At 37.3% G+C, this 19958-nt stretch overlaps 1 protein-coding gene across 2 annotated transcripts; it reads right to left on the bottom strand.

Moving 5' to 3' along the window:
- Nucleotides 1–2149: 2149 nt before the first annotated feature.
- LOC131432108 (choline transporter-like protein 1) lies at nt 2150–18530 on the bottom strand. 2 transcript variants are annotated; one of them, XM_058598197.1, is made up of 8 exons: nt 18203–18530; nt 9425–9535; nt 7201–7320; nt 3934–4037; nt 3387–3873; nt 2944–3312; nt 2506–2886; nt 2150–2445 (listed from the first exon to the last, which is right to left on the bottom strand). In XM_058598197.1, exons 1-8 carry the CDS (start codon nt 18260–18262, stop codon nt 2215–2217), a joined length of 1863 nt encoding a protein of 620 aa, XP_058454180.1. In that variant the 5' UTR covers nt 18263–18530; the 3' UTR covers nt 2150–2214. The 2 variants fall into 2 exon arrangements, with proteins under 2 accessions (XP_058454180.1, XP_058454181.1); XM_058598198.1 differs by having other exon boundaries at nt 9425–9532.
- Nucleotides 18531–19958: the final 1428 nt, after the last annotated feature.

Raw genomic sequence — 19958 nt, 5'->3', positions numbered from 1 at the left:
GTGAAAATTGGTTTATTCATTTCGCATAAATTACCATAACAGAATCTTTTCATTGATGGAATCGTATGGTTCAGTTTTTAAAATCGACTTGGTTGATTTTCTGCCATGTTAAACAAGATCAAGTGTATTGCTCTTGCAAGCTAAGTTTGTGCTGCTGGATATTGCTGAAAATAATTGCCACTTTTTGCGCGCTTCGCCCAAAGCTTTCTTCTAAAATGTGTCAGGTCCAGAACTTAAAATTGTCACGCATTATCAATGCAAGATCCCAATTCAATAGCCTCATACTAGTTTATCACTGTCTCATTCCTAAATGACCGCATCTAAAACAAACCAAAAGAGACGAAGCATTTTCGACAAAATGAAACCAAACTAACGTCTGCAGGGAGAATCAGCAGAATTTCAATTCTCATTCTTTCATCGATATATTGAAAATCTGTGATTTTTGGCTATAAATAGTTTTTAAAATATGATAAATCGAAGTAATTACACCACGGAACCTCTGGAAATCAAAACTACTACAGATTTGAATAACAACAGGTAAAAGTCTTTATGAATTTCGAGTGAATATCGACACTGCACAGTATGCGACTTTCACTGAAAACCGAAAATGAATGAAAGAGCAAATGGAAGAACACATTTTTTAAACTACTGTTCCACTTATGTCGTTGACCATGACGGATCTCGTTCTCATAAGTTGCAAGCGGAACTGAGAGTGACGTCTATTTTGAGTCAATGAAATTTGCTTTTATTAGCTCTGGTCAGATGTCCACTGGATGTCGATGCAAATAAATTACCACTGCAAACGATTTCCAGGTTGAATAAATTTGAGCGAATTTTCCTCTGAAGAGAAGAACCAGCTGACTAATGCTGAATACAGTTATTACTTAAATGATATGGATGGAGGCGATTTTGAGTTGCACCATGATTACACACGGAAAAGCCAGCGATCGCAAAACAACTAAAATATTAGTTGTTTTTCTGATTTTGATTGGTTAAAAATTGGTACAACTAATCGACTGTTGTTTTAACTAATCTGTCATTTTTGATTTATCGTGCTGGCAGCTTAGCAACGACACCCAACAAAGACACGCACCACAAACAAGTAATGAAACGTTTCAGTTGAGCAATGCCAAACACCCTGAGCGAACAATGAAACGTTTCAATCAGGTGTCACTCGTGCAATTGAGCAAAGACACAATCCCAGCAAAGTTACTTGTATACATGAAAGCAAAAAATGTCTCAGTTGTTTCAACCAATTATTCAGTTATTTGAACTTAAAACGCCAATTGCAATAAATATTTTTTACTGATAGCCTCTTCTGGGGGCAGCTAATCGTTCACTGCTTGAACAACGAAATTTTACCTAATTATCACTAAACTCACAAAGGATATAGAAATGCACCAAAAGATTACAATTCTCAAAAGGAAACTCACCAGAAAAATAGTCACAGCGAATTAGGAAATTTTCCTTAACTTGCAGAATGGCTCGCTGGTAAACCTAATGCTACAGATACACTTTCAAGAAAATACAAATAGTACCACTTCACTTTAGCAGCAATTTTTTAAGCGTTAAGCGGTTTTAATAACATTGACATGAACTGTCCTAGAATACATTACTCTCAGATGAAATTAAAACATTTATACTGTATGAATATCTATTTAACACATGGAAAAATTGTTTTACAATTAACTGTTATATTCTTCTGCATACTTTCACTTACATAAAACGACCACTACGTAACTAACATAAATGACGTTCATTTACCATTGAAAATTTTCAATATGAACGCTTCTGGTGAAATGAAGAGGTTTTTTTGTTCTGCGTTTTGCTGTCTTTGTTCTTCGCCAAGTGACAGCATTTGAATACAACAATTTCGGTTACCTGAATGGTTATAACAAAATCAACAGGTGTGTTAGTTAAATCAATAACATTTTAGTTGAAACAACCAGGGCGTGAAACAACAATTGCAATATTGTAATTTTGTGATCTGCGGGTTCTCCGTGTAGTAAATGCTCAGGTGTTTTAGGAACTAACAAAATCTCAAAAGACGTGGTACTTTTCTGGTTAGATTTTTTTTTCAAATAGGTACTCAACAATTAGAGAATAATTTGTGTTGCTTTTATTATCTGTAATGTAAAAAATCACACCACACATTCACACAAATAAGACAACTTTAGTAATACAAAAGTAAGAAAAATAAACTACAGGCTTATATCAGTCGACAGTCTCAGAAATAGTTTGGGTTGGTATCATTTTGGATCCTTCATCAGTCCATGCCTTTCCTTCGCGCAAGCTGCCAACACCTTGGCCGTCGTGTATCGCTAATGCCTTTTTGGAGTTCTGTACAAATTCCATTAGACCCCTTGACATGTAGTACGGTTTGCTAATGCCATCGTTGGTTTCGCAATCCTCACAAAAACACAAGAATATTGTGTCGATTGTCATCTGTGAGAAAACAAATCAGCCATTATGCGACCGATTATATTATCGAAAAACATTGCTTACCTCGTAAACAGTCATGAAACAGTGAGCCACTAGATAAGCGAAAATTCCCACCAGAATGATCGGCACGTACGGATGATGGAGGCCATTTTTCTTCTGAATTAATTCCATCCCGATTAGGCAGGTAACTGCTACTACGAAAATTTTTGCAAGGATCAATACAAAATCACCCACCGAGTTGATTGCGAACACTCGCAGAGCGTTGTTGGTCAGCAAACGAAAGGCATTTTTTCCAGCCTTGCAGAATGGGTCTCCATGCATCGCCGTCATGATGTAAGCGTTCCGAGTGAGATACTGTAGTACCTGTTCGAAACATTTAAGACAACACTGGCAACAGTCGTGAACGCAGTTAGCGACTTTATTCCGATGTTCTCGAACGTAACACTAAAAAAACAAACACTATGATTATTTCGGGCTAGTCACTTTTACGTAAATACTCACCATCAAGGCTTTCAGTACGGTGCGCAGAAATTGTACTAGAGCTATAATGAACGAACCGAAGGCCACAGTTCCCATGTGATATCGCACCAAATTTCCGAAACTTTTCAAAATCGGGTTTCCAAGATTGGATCTATTGCGGGAGAAGAACCAATAAGCTACTGCCCCTGCTATGACCATATGTTGACATCCGATTATGAATTGACAGATCCAGAAGAAAGCCAACAGGTTGTACCATCGGGTGAAGAGCATTGTCGAATCCTTTTCGTACTTTGCGCTCTGATTGTTCTCTACCTTCAACATTCCCGAACTTTCGATCCACATGGTGAAATATACGTACAAAGTAATGACCACGGCTATGGATATGAAAGTCTGAAAGTAAGTTTCTAATAGAATGAATCCGAAAACTTCCCAGTGCAATTAGGAAAAACTAGATTTTACTGTACCACAATAGGTTCCAGCAGAAGAAACGGCATGTTCGAGATGGCTTTCCCCGCTTCGCGAAATAGTTGCACAACCAGCTTAATCCTTTTTCTCATCACGAGTATCACCAGGTATACGAGAATCGTGGCAACTGTTGCGGCTATCGCATAGTACAGATAATTGTTGATTCTCATCTTAGTTCCTTCGCTGGCTTCCTTAGCCATATTGCTCGTTTCGAAGTTCCATTTCAGCCACAACCAGAGAGTGCCAACGGAGCAGACGACTACAACAGCTAACAGCACTAACCAGACTATCAAACCGGGTACAAATCTAAGCAGAACTAGCGTCAACAGTGAGAAGACGAACGCTATCAGGCACAACCACAGTATCTCGATGTAGCACGATTCAAGATCCTCGGAAACCTCCTGGAAGTAGTTCCTCAAACCGGTACGGGTAGCGACATCTTCGGCGGGATTGTCTTTCCGAATGCACCGGTTCAGAAATGGTTTGCTGTAATGGTAAGTACTCTGTTAAATTTTGAAACTGCAAATTTATCGTCTTCCGTCTTACTATCCCTCGATGTCCTCGCATCGTGACACGCACTGTCGATGTAGATCTGAAGACACACCGGAAGACTCGACCAGCAAATACTTTTGCTCGGTACGATCCGTACCCTTCGGAAATGAAATTATTAATACAAGTAGTAAACTTCCATGTAAGTAATTCATTAAAATATTGTTTGATTTTCATTTGTAGAGCAAATGAGGTGACGATCAGAGGGATATTAAAAGTGTAATCCTATAGACTATTAGCAACACTCGCTTGTGGTCTCAAATGGTTACTTGGGATGAGTATTTACTCGCTCTTAGTGACCTAACTCTTACGTGCAGTTTTCTTCTCTAAACATTCAATGTGATATATCCTCTTCATGAGGAATGGTCATCTGCTTATTTGGGACGACAGCTTGATGAACACATAGTTCGTTATACGGACGGTTCTCTGTTGAAGGGTCGTGTTGGTGCTGGTGTCTATTGTCGTGAAAGGAGACTAGAGTAGTCTCATTTACTTGAGAGCACAGTGTGCTTCAAGTAGAAATCTGAACGATTCTTTATGGGGTACAATCGGCACTTCAGCAGAGAATCTGTGGTAAACGAATTGATTTTTGTTCTGTCAGTCAGGCAGCTTTCAAGGTACTCAGTTCGAATAATTCACGATTCAATCAAATCGGAGAAGTTAACATTTAAAATGCTGTTTACTTCTTAGTCATTCTGGTATTACTGGAAATGAATGGGCTGATGAGTTGGCTAGAGCTGGTGCAACAAATGATTTGTTACCCTTACCACGGTTGTCGTATGTTCGAGCCCCGACCTGGAAGGGTTCTTAGTGTCAGCAGGATCCATAGTACTAGCCATGCAATGATTCTGTACTCTAAGAATCGGCTGCGAAGTCTGTTGAAACAGAAAGGCCAAATTCCACAAAAGGAATGTAATGTCAAGACTTTGCTTTGACGGTCAACTAGTTGGATAAAGCACAAGATTCGTTCTTGGGCTGCACATAAACATGCCAACATTTTTACTAGATTTGAATCTGAGAAATGTCAAAATATTTACTGCAATTTCCCAAGCATCATTCCAGTATTCTAGTCAGAACTCTGACTGGACATTGCAAACTCAACTATTACCTACATGGCCACTATTCAGCGTACTGAATATTCACCCCTATTCTGTACGTCGATCGATTCGAAATATTCCGAACGAATGTGCAATTTCCATTCTGCATTCCGTTCGAGTTGGGTCTGAACTCGAATATCATTCGTTCGAATTGTTCAATTTTCGAACATTTCTCGATCGACTTGCGTACGTATTACTTCTGTTCGGTTTAGAATCGTTCTAATTTGTTTATAAGGAGTGTATCGAAAAGTAGTTAGCAACATTGATTATTGAATAAAAAAGCGAAATAAAAACATATTTTGACATCAGTTTTCGATATTTTGTGGAAAAATTACATTTTTATGCATTTCACTGATTATATTGAAGAAAACCCTAGTTTCTGTGAAACGCTCGCACTGTGGACTTGACATTCTTCATTAAATTATGCACAGTTACTTTTGTGACTTTCCTGGTGGTTTTTTTAATTCCTGCATGTTTTGGGACACTGTACCTTCCTTCCGAAAGTGCCACTTGACAATTGCCCAATACCTTTCAATTGGCCGAAGATTCGGGCAGTTCAGTGGGTTGATGTCCTTTTCTACGAATTGTACATTATTTTTTGACAACCACTGTAGAACGGAGTTGGCGTAGTGGGCTGAAGCCAAATACGGCCAGAAGAGAGGAGGAACTGTATGCTTTCTGTACAGTGGCAGCATTGTCTTCTTCAAACATTCTTCCTCGTACACCTTGGCGTTAATTGTGCACTTCGTGAAGAAAATCGACGACCGCAAACCACAGGTACAAATTGCTTGCTAGACCAACACCTTCAGCCCAAACTTTTTCATCGCCACCGTGGTGTCAGCGTCGTCCAGGTCCTGGTAGACCGATTTCGTATAATATTGCGGTCCGGGCAGCAGTCTTCCTTGGCGTAGGTTTCGTCGTCGATCGGGATGCATCCGTCTTTATTCTGTAGAATCCGGTTATACAGTTTTCGCGCTCTTGTTTTGGCCTGAACTTGCTGTACCAGGGACTTCTTGATAGTATTTTTGACACTGGTGTGGTGCACTTTCACTCGTTTTGCAATTTCGTTGTACGTGATACCACTTTCTGAGCACCAAGTGTGCAGAATTTTCTTTCACGTTTCCGGATCAATTCAACTCATCATTAAAACGATAAACCGTACCGAAACCAATCGATTGCGCAGCTGTTATTGACATGTAAACAAACATGTCACCGCAAAACACGCTGCAAAAAATTAAACCATTTCAGAGTAATAACTGTTTGAATGTTGCTAACTACTTATCGATACACTCCTTATTTGTGCATGTTGTTTAAGACGGTCAATTTAGTCATTCCTCTTATTTTTAATTTATGACTCATTCATTACCTTATGTTTCAGGTACAACATTGTACCAAATATGTTTCGATACTTCCCAAAAGGTGCGTTATAAACTGTAAATATTTGGTTTCAGTTTGATGTTCTACGTCCGTCGTCGCCATCATTTTTTTGGACATAAATATATTTCTATTATGTTTGTTTACCTATTTCATGACTAATAGGTATAGAATTCGCTCAAACTAATGTCGTTTTCGCTTGAGAAAACTGAAACTGACCTAGGGCAGTTTCATCAAACAAACAATTTTCACGAAACTGTGTTGGTTTCGCACTTAGCAACAGGGGTTTGAGCACACCTGATATAAAAACCGGGTTCGAAGCTGACTCTGTTTTCAGTTCAACAACGTTAAAACTAGGTTCGAAACTAGCTTCAAACAAACGGTTTGACAACAGTTAGGGTGGAAACTGGGTTAGGTTTGGCATCAAGCGAAAACGACATGAAGAAAAAATTTGCGGACTAGCATGTCAGTTTTGTTCGTATTTTTTGTCATCCAGTTATGTCTCAGACATTACCCATCCGTCTTTTTTATATTGAACATGGTACTTGTTTAATGAAACAAAGAAGTCTATGATTATCAACTTAAACATTAGATTAGATTAGATTAGCGCTAACAACTTTGATATCAACCAAACCTATAAAAAATGTCATATCCTCATGTTGCTAGGTAGGTCAACTACATTCTGCTTAAGTACTACTCGGTAAATCGAATAATGGGTTAAATCGTTGTTAGCACATATGAGGCTCATTCTTATACGACTACTCACATATAGCAGGACTAGATGGAACATTACCTTGCACGAAAGATCTTTATCGGGCCTATTGTCGCGTCCACACACGTTGGCACAATCGTCGTATCCATTTATGATCCGGTATATGTCTCCAAATGCCATGCAGTAGATAATTAGCACCAGCTAGTTTTCAGGGAGGAATTTTCCGCCAATATAGGTCACGGAAGAAAGAAAATAGTTAAATATACGCTATTAGTGCTACTGTCAGTCACATAAAAAGTCTATTCAATATGTGTTCTCATGACATGTTTTGATATGTCCTTGCAGCAATCAACTTGTAGATTTTTCTCTGCTTTGACAAAGCAAGCGTGGGTTTATGATTTGTTTGTTAAATAGTTTAGCAGCCTAGATTTCCGGATTTTGTTTCCGCTCGAGGAACCCGATACCGACCCAGGACAGTTAGATCGAATAATTTTTTTCACAAAACTGACCTTGGTTCGCACTAAACAACCAGGCCGAGAGCGAACCTAATATACAGTTACTCACAAAATTGGTCGTACACACGTATGATGCTACATTTTATGGCAGTTTCTCAGTGTTGCTAGCTAGTTTTCAATTTATTTTGAAGTGATTTTGCAATGAAAATTCCCCGAAAATAAGTGAACCGAAATTGACGGCGGAAGTGTCTCAAGATATCAATCGACCTATTTCAACTGAAGCTGTTCGCCGCGTTCTCCGGAAATCTAATCTGCATGGTCATGTTGCCCTTAAAAAGCCATTCATATCAGCAGTAAATCAGAAGTAGCGGCTTGAGTTCGTCAAAACCCACGTAAACAAACCGCTGGAGTTTTGAAATCATGAATGAAACAAAAATAAATTGCTTTGGATATGATGGCAGACAAATTGTTTGGAGAGAGCCGAATACAGAGCTCAAATATAAAAATTTGAGACCAACAGTGAAACATGGTGGTGGCTGTGTTATGTTGTGGGGTTGTATGGCAGCTTTCAGACACAGGAAAACTGAAGTTTAGCGACCGGAATATGGACAAAATGCTATATGTGGATATCCTAAAACGTATCCTAAAACCAAGTGCACAAAAATTAGGACTATCATCAGGATGTTGTTTCCAACAGGACAATGATCCGAAACACACTGCACATGTTTTTCGGGAATGGCTATTACAAAACGTTCCTAAGCAATTGAAAACACCACCACAGTCACCAGACATGAATCCCATCGAAAACCCATGGGATAAAATTAATCGGCGGTTCAAGGATACTAACACATCAAACAAAAACACGCTGAAACAGAAAATAAAATTAGTATGGGAAAACATCCGAGCATCTTGCGCAAAGAACTAGTGGACCCAATGCCCCGTCGTTTGTAAGCCGTAATCGACGCTAAGGGAGGCCACACTAAGTACTAAATTTTATATTCCAATCCGCATTCACCAGCTATACTTAATAATGCAGATTTTCATAATGAGTGTACGATCAATTTTGTGAGATAGAACTAAGGCGTTTTTTGTTGCAATCGAACCACTAAATAGGAAGAATCTTAATATTCAAATAAAATGTATATTAATCCAATTCATGAAATATATAACATTGAAATAACATATATTTTGTTACTTTAAACTCACTAAATGAACAGCAAAATGTGAAAATGTGATATTTTTTCGTGTGTATGATCAATTTTGTGAGTAACTGTATGAGTCAGGATTGGAAACAAACGGTTCAACAGCCAGGGTCGAATTTAAGTGAGGTTCAGCAGCAAGTGAAAACATGATTGTTCCCTAGATGTTAATGTTGACAGTAGCGTACTGCACCGTACCGTACAGTACCGACGACAGTTGATGCGTTCAAGCCGTTTGAAAAAATTGTAAGTAAGTAATTTTGCAACATGACAAGTCTCGCCCACATGTTGCACAGCCGGTAAAAACATACTTAAATAAAAACGCTCAAATGGGAAGTCCTACCGCACCCGCCGTATAGTCAAGACATTACTCTTTCCGATTACTTTTTGTTCCGTTCGATGCAGCATGGGCCGGCTAATCAGCATTTCGCTAATTATGATGATTTCAAAAAATGGTTCGATTTGTGTATTGCGGCCAAATAACCCAATTTTTTTAAGAAGGGGTATTCATAAATTGCCAGAAAGATGGGAGAAAGTAGTGACTAACGATAGACAATATTTTGAATATTGAATTTGTAACCATTTTTTTGAATACAGATTGAACTTTCGAAAAAAAACAGCACAAACTAATTTATACCACTAATATCTTACCAGTATTAATATGAAGGCGGCTTTGATCGCGATGAACAGCAAATCGGTGCAGTGACGGCTTTTGTCAAGTATGTTGGCATCGTCTCGATTCGGCGATGAAGATGTTGACTGCTGAAAATTTAATGCTCAGTTAATTCAAATGTTTGTAAATGTTTGCAAATGTTGCATATCTGTTCTTATTTTTTTCACTTTTGATGAAGGATGATGAATGATTTAAATAGTTTTCAAAATTCAATAATACTTTTGTCCTAGATTTCGTTTTTTGGTTTTTGGTTTATTATCCAGAATAAACCAATTTCTCTCAAGGTCTTCTGAAGTCACTAGCGATTAATACAAAATTTGTGAATTTAATGCGATGTCGGCTTCCAATTATGGAACTACAGAATGATGGGTTTTTAAAATTCCCTGAATTCACTTCGACATCGCATGGGATGCTTAATCGATTTCTTCAGAGATTTTACTAAATATAGCAAAAATATGATTAGAATTTATTACAGGGTATTTACTTTGATTTGAATACACTGAGGTGAGATCGTGGGGGATACGAACCGCGTAAAAAACCGCTCAAAAAACCGCGTAACTTCGGAAAACCTCCAAACCAAGAAAAAAAATTTTTTATGCCAAATATCTTAGAAATGCATGAAACGCCCAAATCTGGTGCAATCTCAAAAAAAAATTTTTTTGTTAAAATAGATTGGGACATAAAAAAATTTTGAGACTTACAAAATCGAAATTTTTTTTTTGATGCTAAAAAATCCACGTAACTTTGGAAATCCGTCTGAAAAAAAAAACGCGTAACTTCGGAAATCTGCGTAAAAAAAACCGCGTAACTTCAGAATTCCGCGTAAAAAAAGCAGCGTAAAAAGAAACCGCATTAAAAAAAAACGCGTAAAAAGAGACTCCAGTATACAATAAATTGTAAGAAAAATGATTTATCAGTTCATAAATAAGATCTAAAAACCGTGTATTAAAAACTAAATATAGTTCAATTCATCAGCTCTGATTCATGTTTCCCTAACGTGTTCACTGATACATTTGCACTAATGTGTAAATGTGTAAATAATAAAAGGTATGGATTTCTTTTATCATTATGAATTACTTCAATACCCATGATCTGAACTCTAGTTATAGATGGAAATGCATGGTGTTTAGTTGTAAAGGCACTAAAACTAAATGCCATGCATCTCCATCTGATGATAATTAGAAGGAGACGCATGGTTTTTTTATTGATTTATTTATTTATAGTCTGATATTATACCCATTAACATTTTATTTTAATCTGAAAATAATATAGTGTAACGAGCTCATAAACAATTTATTTTTGATGTAAAATCTAGAGTACCCAAATTGTAAGAACAAAATTGTATATTTTGAACATCAAAATATCAGAAAGATTTCCCATAATGCCTTAAATATTCCTCAATTTTTTCAGTTTTTTTGTTGCTTTGATTAAAGAGGTTGCAACGTAAAGGTCATTCGCCTCTTCGGGCCAGAAAAACTTTTTGATCCTATGTGCGAGGCTGGGAATGGGAGCGGGTCACTTCGCCGAAAGTCGTTTCGCCGAATAGGTCATTTCGCCGAAAGGGTAATTTCGAATACATTATATTATTATTTTTTGTGTTATTATGCCTGCGCAGCCACATAACTGAAGTCAAGATGTCTCGGCGGCATAAAGCCACCGAGGCGACGCAGGCTGAGTTGGCCACCGACCCGCCGTCGGAAGCGGCGGCCTCTTCTATACAAACCTGTAACCAGTGGTGGTAAATTGCGAACCGAACGCCGATGCTTCTGCAAGTTTACTCAAAAATGTTCACCGAGCGTAAGCATGCGATAGGTTCGAAAACTATTCCCTCGGTTAATGCGAAAGTGTTCTGTGCTCGGTGTTTGGCGAAGCAATCTGATTCGAACCGTTCGGTTGGCGGACCATCGACGAGGGTCGAGTACACACTTAAAATTTCTTGCTGAATCTCGGCAAAAAAATGCCGAGATTTGCACAGCCGAGTGCTCGGTTATCGTCTCGGCAAAATGTATAATTACTGAGAATCTCGGCAATCCAAAATTTGTCAACTGTCAATTATTGCCGAACTTGTCAGCAGAAGTTTTGCTGTCTGCTCGGCAAAAGTTATCAGGAAGGAATCATGAATTGCCGAGTCATCAGTAATCGAAAAAAGGAAAGATATTTTTTTATTTTTGCATGAAATTAATAACAGCAATAGCTAGTGTTGGTGAAAGGAATATTTTATTGATGTTCATTTCAATTCAGCAAACCACAAAAGCGCAAACACCAAACGAAAACATCACGGCTAAAGACAATTGTTTCTAGTGCTCCTCACCTCACCTGTAAATAAGCGGATATAAATATATATGCAAATTAGATAGTTTTCGATTTTACTTATCTTTTAATAAAATATACAAATCTTCCTTCATCCAGTTTAGATGTTTTCCAGTTCCACGAGCAATGGCGACGTGATGCTTGTAAAATCTAAAGGAAACATTAAATGACAAGTGTCTAACCGAGTTTCAGTAAAAGCTAAGTCGCTGTTCGAAATCTCGGCAAACGGTTTTGCTGATCTCGGTATATTTGTTGTTTACTGACACGTTCAGCATAATATTTTGCCAAACTTCAGCAAAAGAACTCACTTTACCGAGATATCAGCATAGAACTTTAACGATTTTCGGAAAAGAGCATGTTAATTACTGAATAGTCAGTAAAATTAAGTGTTGCCGATATAATTCGGCATTTCATTATGCCGAGCTCGAGAATCGGTTTTAAGTGTGTAAACTGCGTTTGATACGATGGTTTGTTGATTTCAACTCTCGCATCCTGGTTTTGAAATTATCAATGCACACGTGATCAGCACAAAAAAAAATTGTTTTGTTCGATTGATAAATCGATCAATAGCAATTCAAATGGTATTATTTTGGACATTATCAGTGTGCGTAGGGTGGCTCGATATGGAAAATAGTAAGTTTTGGATCTTTTGCAAATTTTATGGTTTTGGTTATAGAATCTATAACAATGAGAATTGAATATTTTGGAACATTTCAGCGATCGTAGAGTGTCTCAATATGAAAAGGGATTTATTTTACTCTTGCAAATTCGATGTTTAATAAACTGGTGAGTCAATAGCAAAGAAAATTAAGTAATTTCAGGTATTTTCAACGAGCGTATTTAAATTTGATGTTCTATTGATTGTTGAATCAATAGCAGTTCAACTTGGATAATTTTAGACATTTTCAGAGAGCGTAGAGTGGCGAAATTTGAAAATTTGGATTTTTTTTACTAATTCGATGATTTATTAAATTATCTGACATCGTAGGGTTTTTCTATTTGAAAAATTGTAAAATTTTTGACTAATACCAATTCGATGGTTTGTTGATTGTTGGATCAATAGCAGTTCGAATTGAATAGTTTTGGGCATTTTCGGTGAGTGTAGGATGGTGCAATATGAAAACTTGTAAGTATTTTGACTTTTGCTGATAAAATGTTTCATTTAATAGTGAATTAATAACAATTACAAATTGCTCATTTTTGAGATTTTCAGGGACCATAGGATGGTCAATTCGATGCTCTATTGATTGATAAATTAACAGCAGTTCAAATAAGATGATTTTCATGATGATGATAAGAACATTTTCAGCGATCGTAGGGGGGTTTAATATAAAATAAGCAATAGCGCATTAAAAATTACAATTAAAATCACAGGCACTTCGACACTTTGCATGTTTAAGTCCGATGGTTCACACCACTACTATTTATATATTATTCAATACAGCATCCGATTTGGAAAAATAGGTCCCAATTTCTCATATAAAGCTGCCTTACCACCGAATAAAATGCTTAAAATTCTAATATTCCAATTGCTATCTATTAAACATTGAATTAGCAAGAGGTAAAGTATTCCCAAATTTTTATATTAAGCCATTCCACGCCCACAAGATATGTATAAAATTATTCTATTCGAATTTATTTCATTCATCAGTCAATAAAGCATCGGATCTGCCAATTCAAATACTAACATTTTTCAAATAGGACCACACTACGCTCGCTGGAAATTGGAAATCCTATTGGAACTGCTATTGATTCACCAATTAATAGGACATTGAATCGACATTAGTCAAAAATTTTAAAATTTTCCAAATAGCACCACCCTACGCTCGACGAAAATGTCCAAAATTATCAAATTTACATTGCTATTGACTCACTATTAAATGGAACATGAAATCAGCAAAAGTCTAAATATATGGAAATTTTCATATTGAAGTACCCTACGCTCGATAACAATGTAAAAAACTATTTCCAGAATCAACAGACCATCGAATTAGTCTAAGATACAATTTTAGTCGATTTTTCAAATAGAACCACCCTACGAAAATGTCCAAAATATTGATTCAAAAGCAAATTTTATTTGCTTTTGAATCAATATTTAATAAAACATCAAATTAGTAAAAATCAAAAAATTTACAAATTTTCAAATTGCGCCACCCCCGCTCGCTGAAAATGTAAAAAATTATCCAATTCGAACTGCTATTTATTTACTAATCAATAGAGCATCGAAATGAGATTAGTCAAAAATATGTCTATTTTCCATATACAGACACCCTACGCCCGTTGTAAATGCCAAAAATTACTCAATTTTAATTGCTATTGACTCAACAATTTATTCAATATCGAATTTGCAAATGTTAAAACATTTTCAATTTATCATATTGAGCCACCCTACGCTCGCTGGAAATGTACAAAATTACCATACTCTGCTAAGCTACCCAAAAACTGAAACGTCCAGCCGCAGCTGACAAAGTTCGGTTCATCCGAAGCAACAGCCTATAGTACTCGAATCGGATGTTCATGAACATACTAGTAACGATAGGCTCACAAACTAAAGCATCGGTTCTTTCACCATCAGCCTCGCTTCTTGGTTCGGTGATGCTTGCTCGAACGATGGTATCGGTAAATTCATACTCGCGATGGTGGTTCGCTTTTTGGTTCGGAACGAACACGTTTTGCGTGTTCGGAATCGATGCTTTACCACCACTGCCTGTAACCGACTCGATTGCCCGGTCTACTCAAAGCTAGGTTTCTTTGCTTTAGTTAGGTCCGGACGAGCGGTTGCGATGTCGGACAGCACACGAATCAAATCGATGTGTCAAAGCCGCATTAGATATTTTTTCACTTAGTAAACGGAAAATATCACATACATTTGCTTGGTAGATACACCTATGCAACTGCTTTGATGCTTAGTGGCTAATAGTCAACAAGTTACCTAGAGAACTCCACTCTGAAGTTCAATCTTTATTCAAGAGTACAAGAATCAATATTTATTCAAGATGTACAATTGTAGGTCAACAAAACGGGCGTTAACGTATTATCATTCATTTGTTTTTATTCCCAATCAATTCCAACTATAATATTAACACAATTGCAGGAATCGGCGAAAATCGAAATGAAATGGCATTCGGCGAAATTACCCTTTCGGCGAAACGGCTTACTGCGAAATGGCTTACGGCGAAATGACCTTGATCCATTGGGAATCGAACTAACCCATCACGCTACCGTCGTTCCCTATCAATTTTTTTTTGCTCAAGAATTTTTTGAAAAATGTAAACAGAATTAAAATCAGAAATTTGAAATTTTAGGAAAAATTATCTCCAATATAAATTTTGTCAAATCAATTCAATTTCTGTTTGGGGGCAGTTTTTACATGGTAATTTGAAGGGGAAAAAGCTTGCTTTTACCCCCAAATTTATGCTAGGTGCACATAACCATTTTAACTTAAGTTTACGTTTCGTCTTCGACTCATCAGTGCGTTCGAGACGTCAGTTTAGACGTTACACTTCTTGTGCAATAAAAAAGTGTCTTGCAAATAGCATTAACTTTACGTCTGCTCAGCGGATTATGTTGATCCGGGGGTTTGCGTCAGCAGTTCAACATAATCTGCTGACGCACTGATGATTCGAAGACGAAACGTAAACTTAAGTTTTTACATGCTAAACCGACTACGCCCCACAGTGATCCAAAACTGGAAAAAGACGGTCAAAAGTCTGTACTGACTTTCACTGATTTTTAAGAGCTAACGTGTCTTCGAAGAAGTTTTACAAGATTATATTACGCTTCTTTTGAAAGTGGCACCTTAATTTTGTTAAGGGGGGGGGGGGGGGGGGGGGGGGGGGATCGATTCTATGTATCAGCTCATCAGCTCATTTAAATTGAATTGAAGGTTTGTTTTGCGCCGTTTTTCTTTCATATGCATGATCGAAATCATTGATGCACAAAGAACAATGCTATGCGAACTAACTTGTTTGCGAATTATTATTATGTCATGTTTGAGAATATCTGCAAAAGTGGCATCCCTGAATGTACCTTAGCCTACTGAGTGAGAGGTAAGATTTCTTATTGACAACGGCTCATTCAATCTGTTAAAGAAAAACGAACAAAAGCTCATGCACACATTTCTTCTCATTTATAACTCGCTCTTCAAGAGCCGAAAATCCGTTAAGCTTGTAGCTTGTTTCCACATTACCAGCAGGGATGCGAGGTCATTTTTTAAAAAATCTGTGATCAAGCCAAAAACCTGTCTGTGCAAAATCTGTGCACGTTTCCCCGTTTCCATAATAACTAATCGGAATGATTTTGGTAAGCAAAAAAAGGTCTCACTATTTCCTAACGCTCTGTAATTTTTGGTGCAAAACTGTGATCAATTGCAAAAATCTGTGATCGATTTCAGAACCTGTGTAAATATGTGACCATTTTCATGAATCTGTGCCATTTTTTAAATCTGTGCAAAAGGTTGAAAATCTGTGGAACACAGATTAATCTGTGAACCTGGCATCCCTGCTTACCAGTGCGGTGAACTGGTGAGCTGCGGTTCTTTTAAAAAGAGCTTTGAGCTATCAGCTCTTTTTAAAGATTCGATTCACTGGAATAGCTCAGGAACGAATTGCCCATCTCTACGCTCACTGCAAAAGTGAGTTACAGAAATAGAAGACGCGTGACACCCTCCGTTTCTTAATCATGCATGGTTTCAGCACGGCCATAGTGAAAATGAGTCACACGAATAGTACTCAGGATATTCTTATTAAAAAATAAATTGGATTAGGAATATAATTTCCTAAAAGGATTGTAAAAGTTTGCTGCATTAAGTTGCATATTTCGCTTCGGTACAAGGTTTCCTAGGTAAAAATAAGTAAAATGATGTATAACTTTTTCAGAAAAGAATAAACCTATGCATTACTTTCTACAAAATTATGGGATTTTATATTTTCTACAATTATTCCATACAAAATATGTAAAAAAATAACTTGAAACAAGTTATGATTAGAAAACTAGTTTTAAGGGGGTTGTCATAATTCAATAACTAACTTTGGAATGGCCTAAAAAGTTCAATTTGAACTGCTCTGCACTGACGAGTCTAATGTCGTTTTCGCTTGAGAACACTGAAACTGACCCAGGGTAGTTTCTTCAAACAAACACTTTTCACGAAACTGTGTTGTTTTCGCGCTTAGCAACGGCGGTTTGAGCAAACCTGATATAACAACCAGGTTCGAAACTGACTCGATTTTCAGTTCAACAACGTTAAAACTAGGTTCGAAACTAGCTTCAAACAAACGGTTTGACAGCAGTTAGGGTGGAAACTGGGTTAGGTTTGGTATCAAGCGAAAACGACATAAGACGAAACGTAAAGAAAAGTAAAGTTCCATCGAGTTCTACTTACAATTTTTTTGTAGTATTGGGCATATCTTTTCCTATAAATTTTGTAAAAATCAGCTGCATAAAGTTGTATATTCCGCTTCGGTGTAAGATTTTATCATAGGAAAAAAAAGGTAAAATGTTGTATAACTTTACCAGGAAACAACAAACCTACCTTCACTACCTTCAACAAAAATATGGGATTTTTTATTTTCTTCAATTATTCCAAACAAAGTATGCATAAAAAATAACTTGAAACAAGTTATGAATAAAAAAATGGTTTTATGGGGGTTGTCACAAAAACACTTTGTATATCCGAAACGGTGCGACCTACACTTTTGGTAAAAAAAGTTATGGTTATATTTTTTGTCAAAGTAGGCCATGAACAATTAGGGATAGAATCAAATTACGCGGAATATATTTTCTAAATAATTTCTTTAAAGCCACTATATGCATTAAAAGAACGGTTTGGCAGCTACTGACTTATGTCCACGTTTTTATTGATTCGAACCACTGTGCGCCCTTTCGAAAATCGGTTAAATGGCAACAAAGTTATGACTCGGTTCTCAATTTTCTATTCGCGAGGTTTATACCAAAGAAAGGAAAATTGAAAAGCAGATAGCGCATATTTTGCGCGTGTGAAAAACCTGGAGTGATTGTCCACATTTTCATTAGTTTTTCTTAACCGATCATCAGCTACAATATATTTCAATCAATCTACGAACTTCACGAAATTCGAAGGTGTAAAATTGATTGAAATTCATTGTGAGAAAGCTGAGCTGTGACAGCTCGAATTTACCGTTTCACCCTTTTTTAGACTTGATACTTGGAGTGTTAATAACGAGATTTCATGTTCTAAACATAATTCAAATGCAATTTCCTTTATACCGTTTATAATACCATTATTGAAAAATTCAGGCAACTAATAGAAGGCGCCTGAATTTAGATAAATAATTGATATTTTCATGCTTCACAAAAGCTTGCTAATTATTTCTGTTTCAGATAGTTCTTTTTAGTCATTGTTAACATTTTCTTCATATTTGGGCGACTGTTATAGAATTTGAACATATTGAATAAAACAGATTACCTACCTGTACTGACTCTCCGGGTGAGACTTTGTCGGAACGATTACCGATACAGCAGCAAAACATTATGGCCCCACAGTGACACTTATAGCCGCAAGTTTGAATCGAATCGCACTAGCTATTCCATATTGTATGACGTTATCGCATTCGCTATTTCTAATGCACCATTTCAACTTGCTTTACAAAATCTGCACCGACAAAAATTTCTTCATTGTCACTGACGATAGACTACCGCAATTTATCGCAATGTCGATTATACGTTGATGCCTAATGCTTTCCTGTACGCGGTTCTACGGTCGATGCAAGACTACCAGTACTGAATTCCGTTCCGGCAGTCGGACCTGTGCCATTTATGCCCAGGCATTTATCATGAACTGAGCGACAAGAATATATCAGGCTCGAATAAATAATAACTCCTGCAAACAGTCACTGTCAATGTGAAAGCACTTTCCAACTATCAGTCTTTCCATCAACTGGCACCGATGGATGGCTTTCCGCGAGGTTCCACGGTGCGCGCTATTTAGAAGCCATGTGGTGCAATATTAAAATAACTCGTATCTTGGTTCATAATTTAACAGACCGGCTGTTGGCGGCTGCTATTGGCAATGTCGGACTCCGGTGCCACTAAGACTACCAGTGTCTAACAAGGGCTTGCGAAGAGGGAGTTCTGTTGGTTACCTACTGTAAAATCAACAAAGTCGATACGTGCCGTGAGAATAGTGTATGCACTCAAGTTCAGCTTTTCTTTATTTGGTTCATGACTTTGAGTGAGTAACAGTTTGTCGAAGTTTAACACCAAATAAGTAGGCTCCCGAGGGGTTAGTTTGTTTTGGCAACACCCCAGTATAACAAAAATAGCTTATCCTTGGTTGTTCTGCATTACTTTGAACAGCTAGTGAAATTCAGCATGTGCATTGAACTACTTCCGAATTAAACGGTGGAGAAATTTACAGGCAGACTTATGTTATTTAGAACATTTTAAAGCAGGCAACTGTGAAAAACGACCAAAAATATGCACTCGGAGATAGTTGAATGAATGATCTCTTGGTCCCGCATAGCATGTTATCATTTCCCTTTCCTTGCCCTTGTGGTTCCGAAATTCGAAGGCTTCCGGTTCCAGAGCTACAGGGGGAAAGTGTGTTTGAAAGTTCAAACCGTCGTTTAGAGCGACGATACAAAAAACGTAATTTAAACTAACTGACTCCGAATGTACTGGAAATAGTAATCAAAAACTCCCAAAAAAACTAACTTCTTATTTTGCAGAGATGACTAAATCGAATAACTTAGGCTCAAATAAAAAAAACAATGGTCTCAAAGGTTGGCTTTGAATTTTATCTGGATCCGACTTCCGGTTCCGGAATTGCCGGGTGAAGTGTGTTCTAAATTTCTTTTCGTTTTTTAGAGCGACGATGTTTTTCCTTCAAAATTTGGTTTTGAATTGTTTTTTTTTTGTTTCAATTATAGAGGCTTTAACATCTTAGGTCATTCGCCTCTTCGGACCAGAAAATCTTTCTGACCCTATGTGCGGGGTTGGGAATCGAACCCAGGCGGGCTGCGTGAAAGGCAATGACTATCCCATCACGCTATACACGTCCCCAGAGTTGTTTTAATATGCTGGTTATGTTAGTTGATGGCCAAGTGAACGGACTTCGATTATACCGATCCCAGTTTCCAGTACACTAAAATCTCAATTTACGCAAACTTAATTTCAAATAACGCAATTTTTTTTATTTAATTTACGCGAAGATCGCGCAAAATTTTT

This window comes from Malaya genurostris, chromosome 2 (assembly GCF_030247185.1).
Source record: "Malaya genurostris strain Urasoe2022 chromosome 2, Malgen_1.1, whole genome shotgun sequence".
Lineage (NCBI taxonomy): Eukaryota > Metazoa > Arthropoda > Insecta > Diptera > Culicidae > Malaya > Malaya genurostris.
Note: the sequence above shows the minus strand (reverse complement) of the source record. Positions and strands in the feature narration are given on the sequence as shown.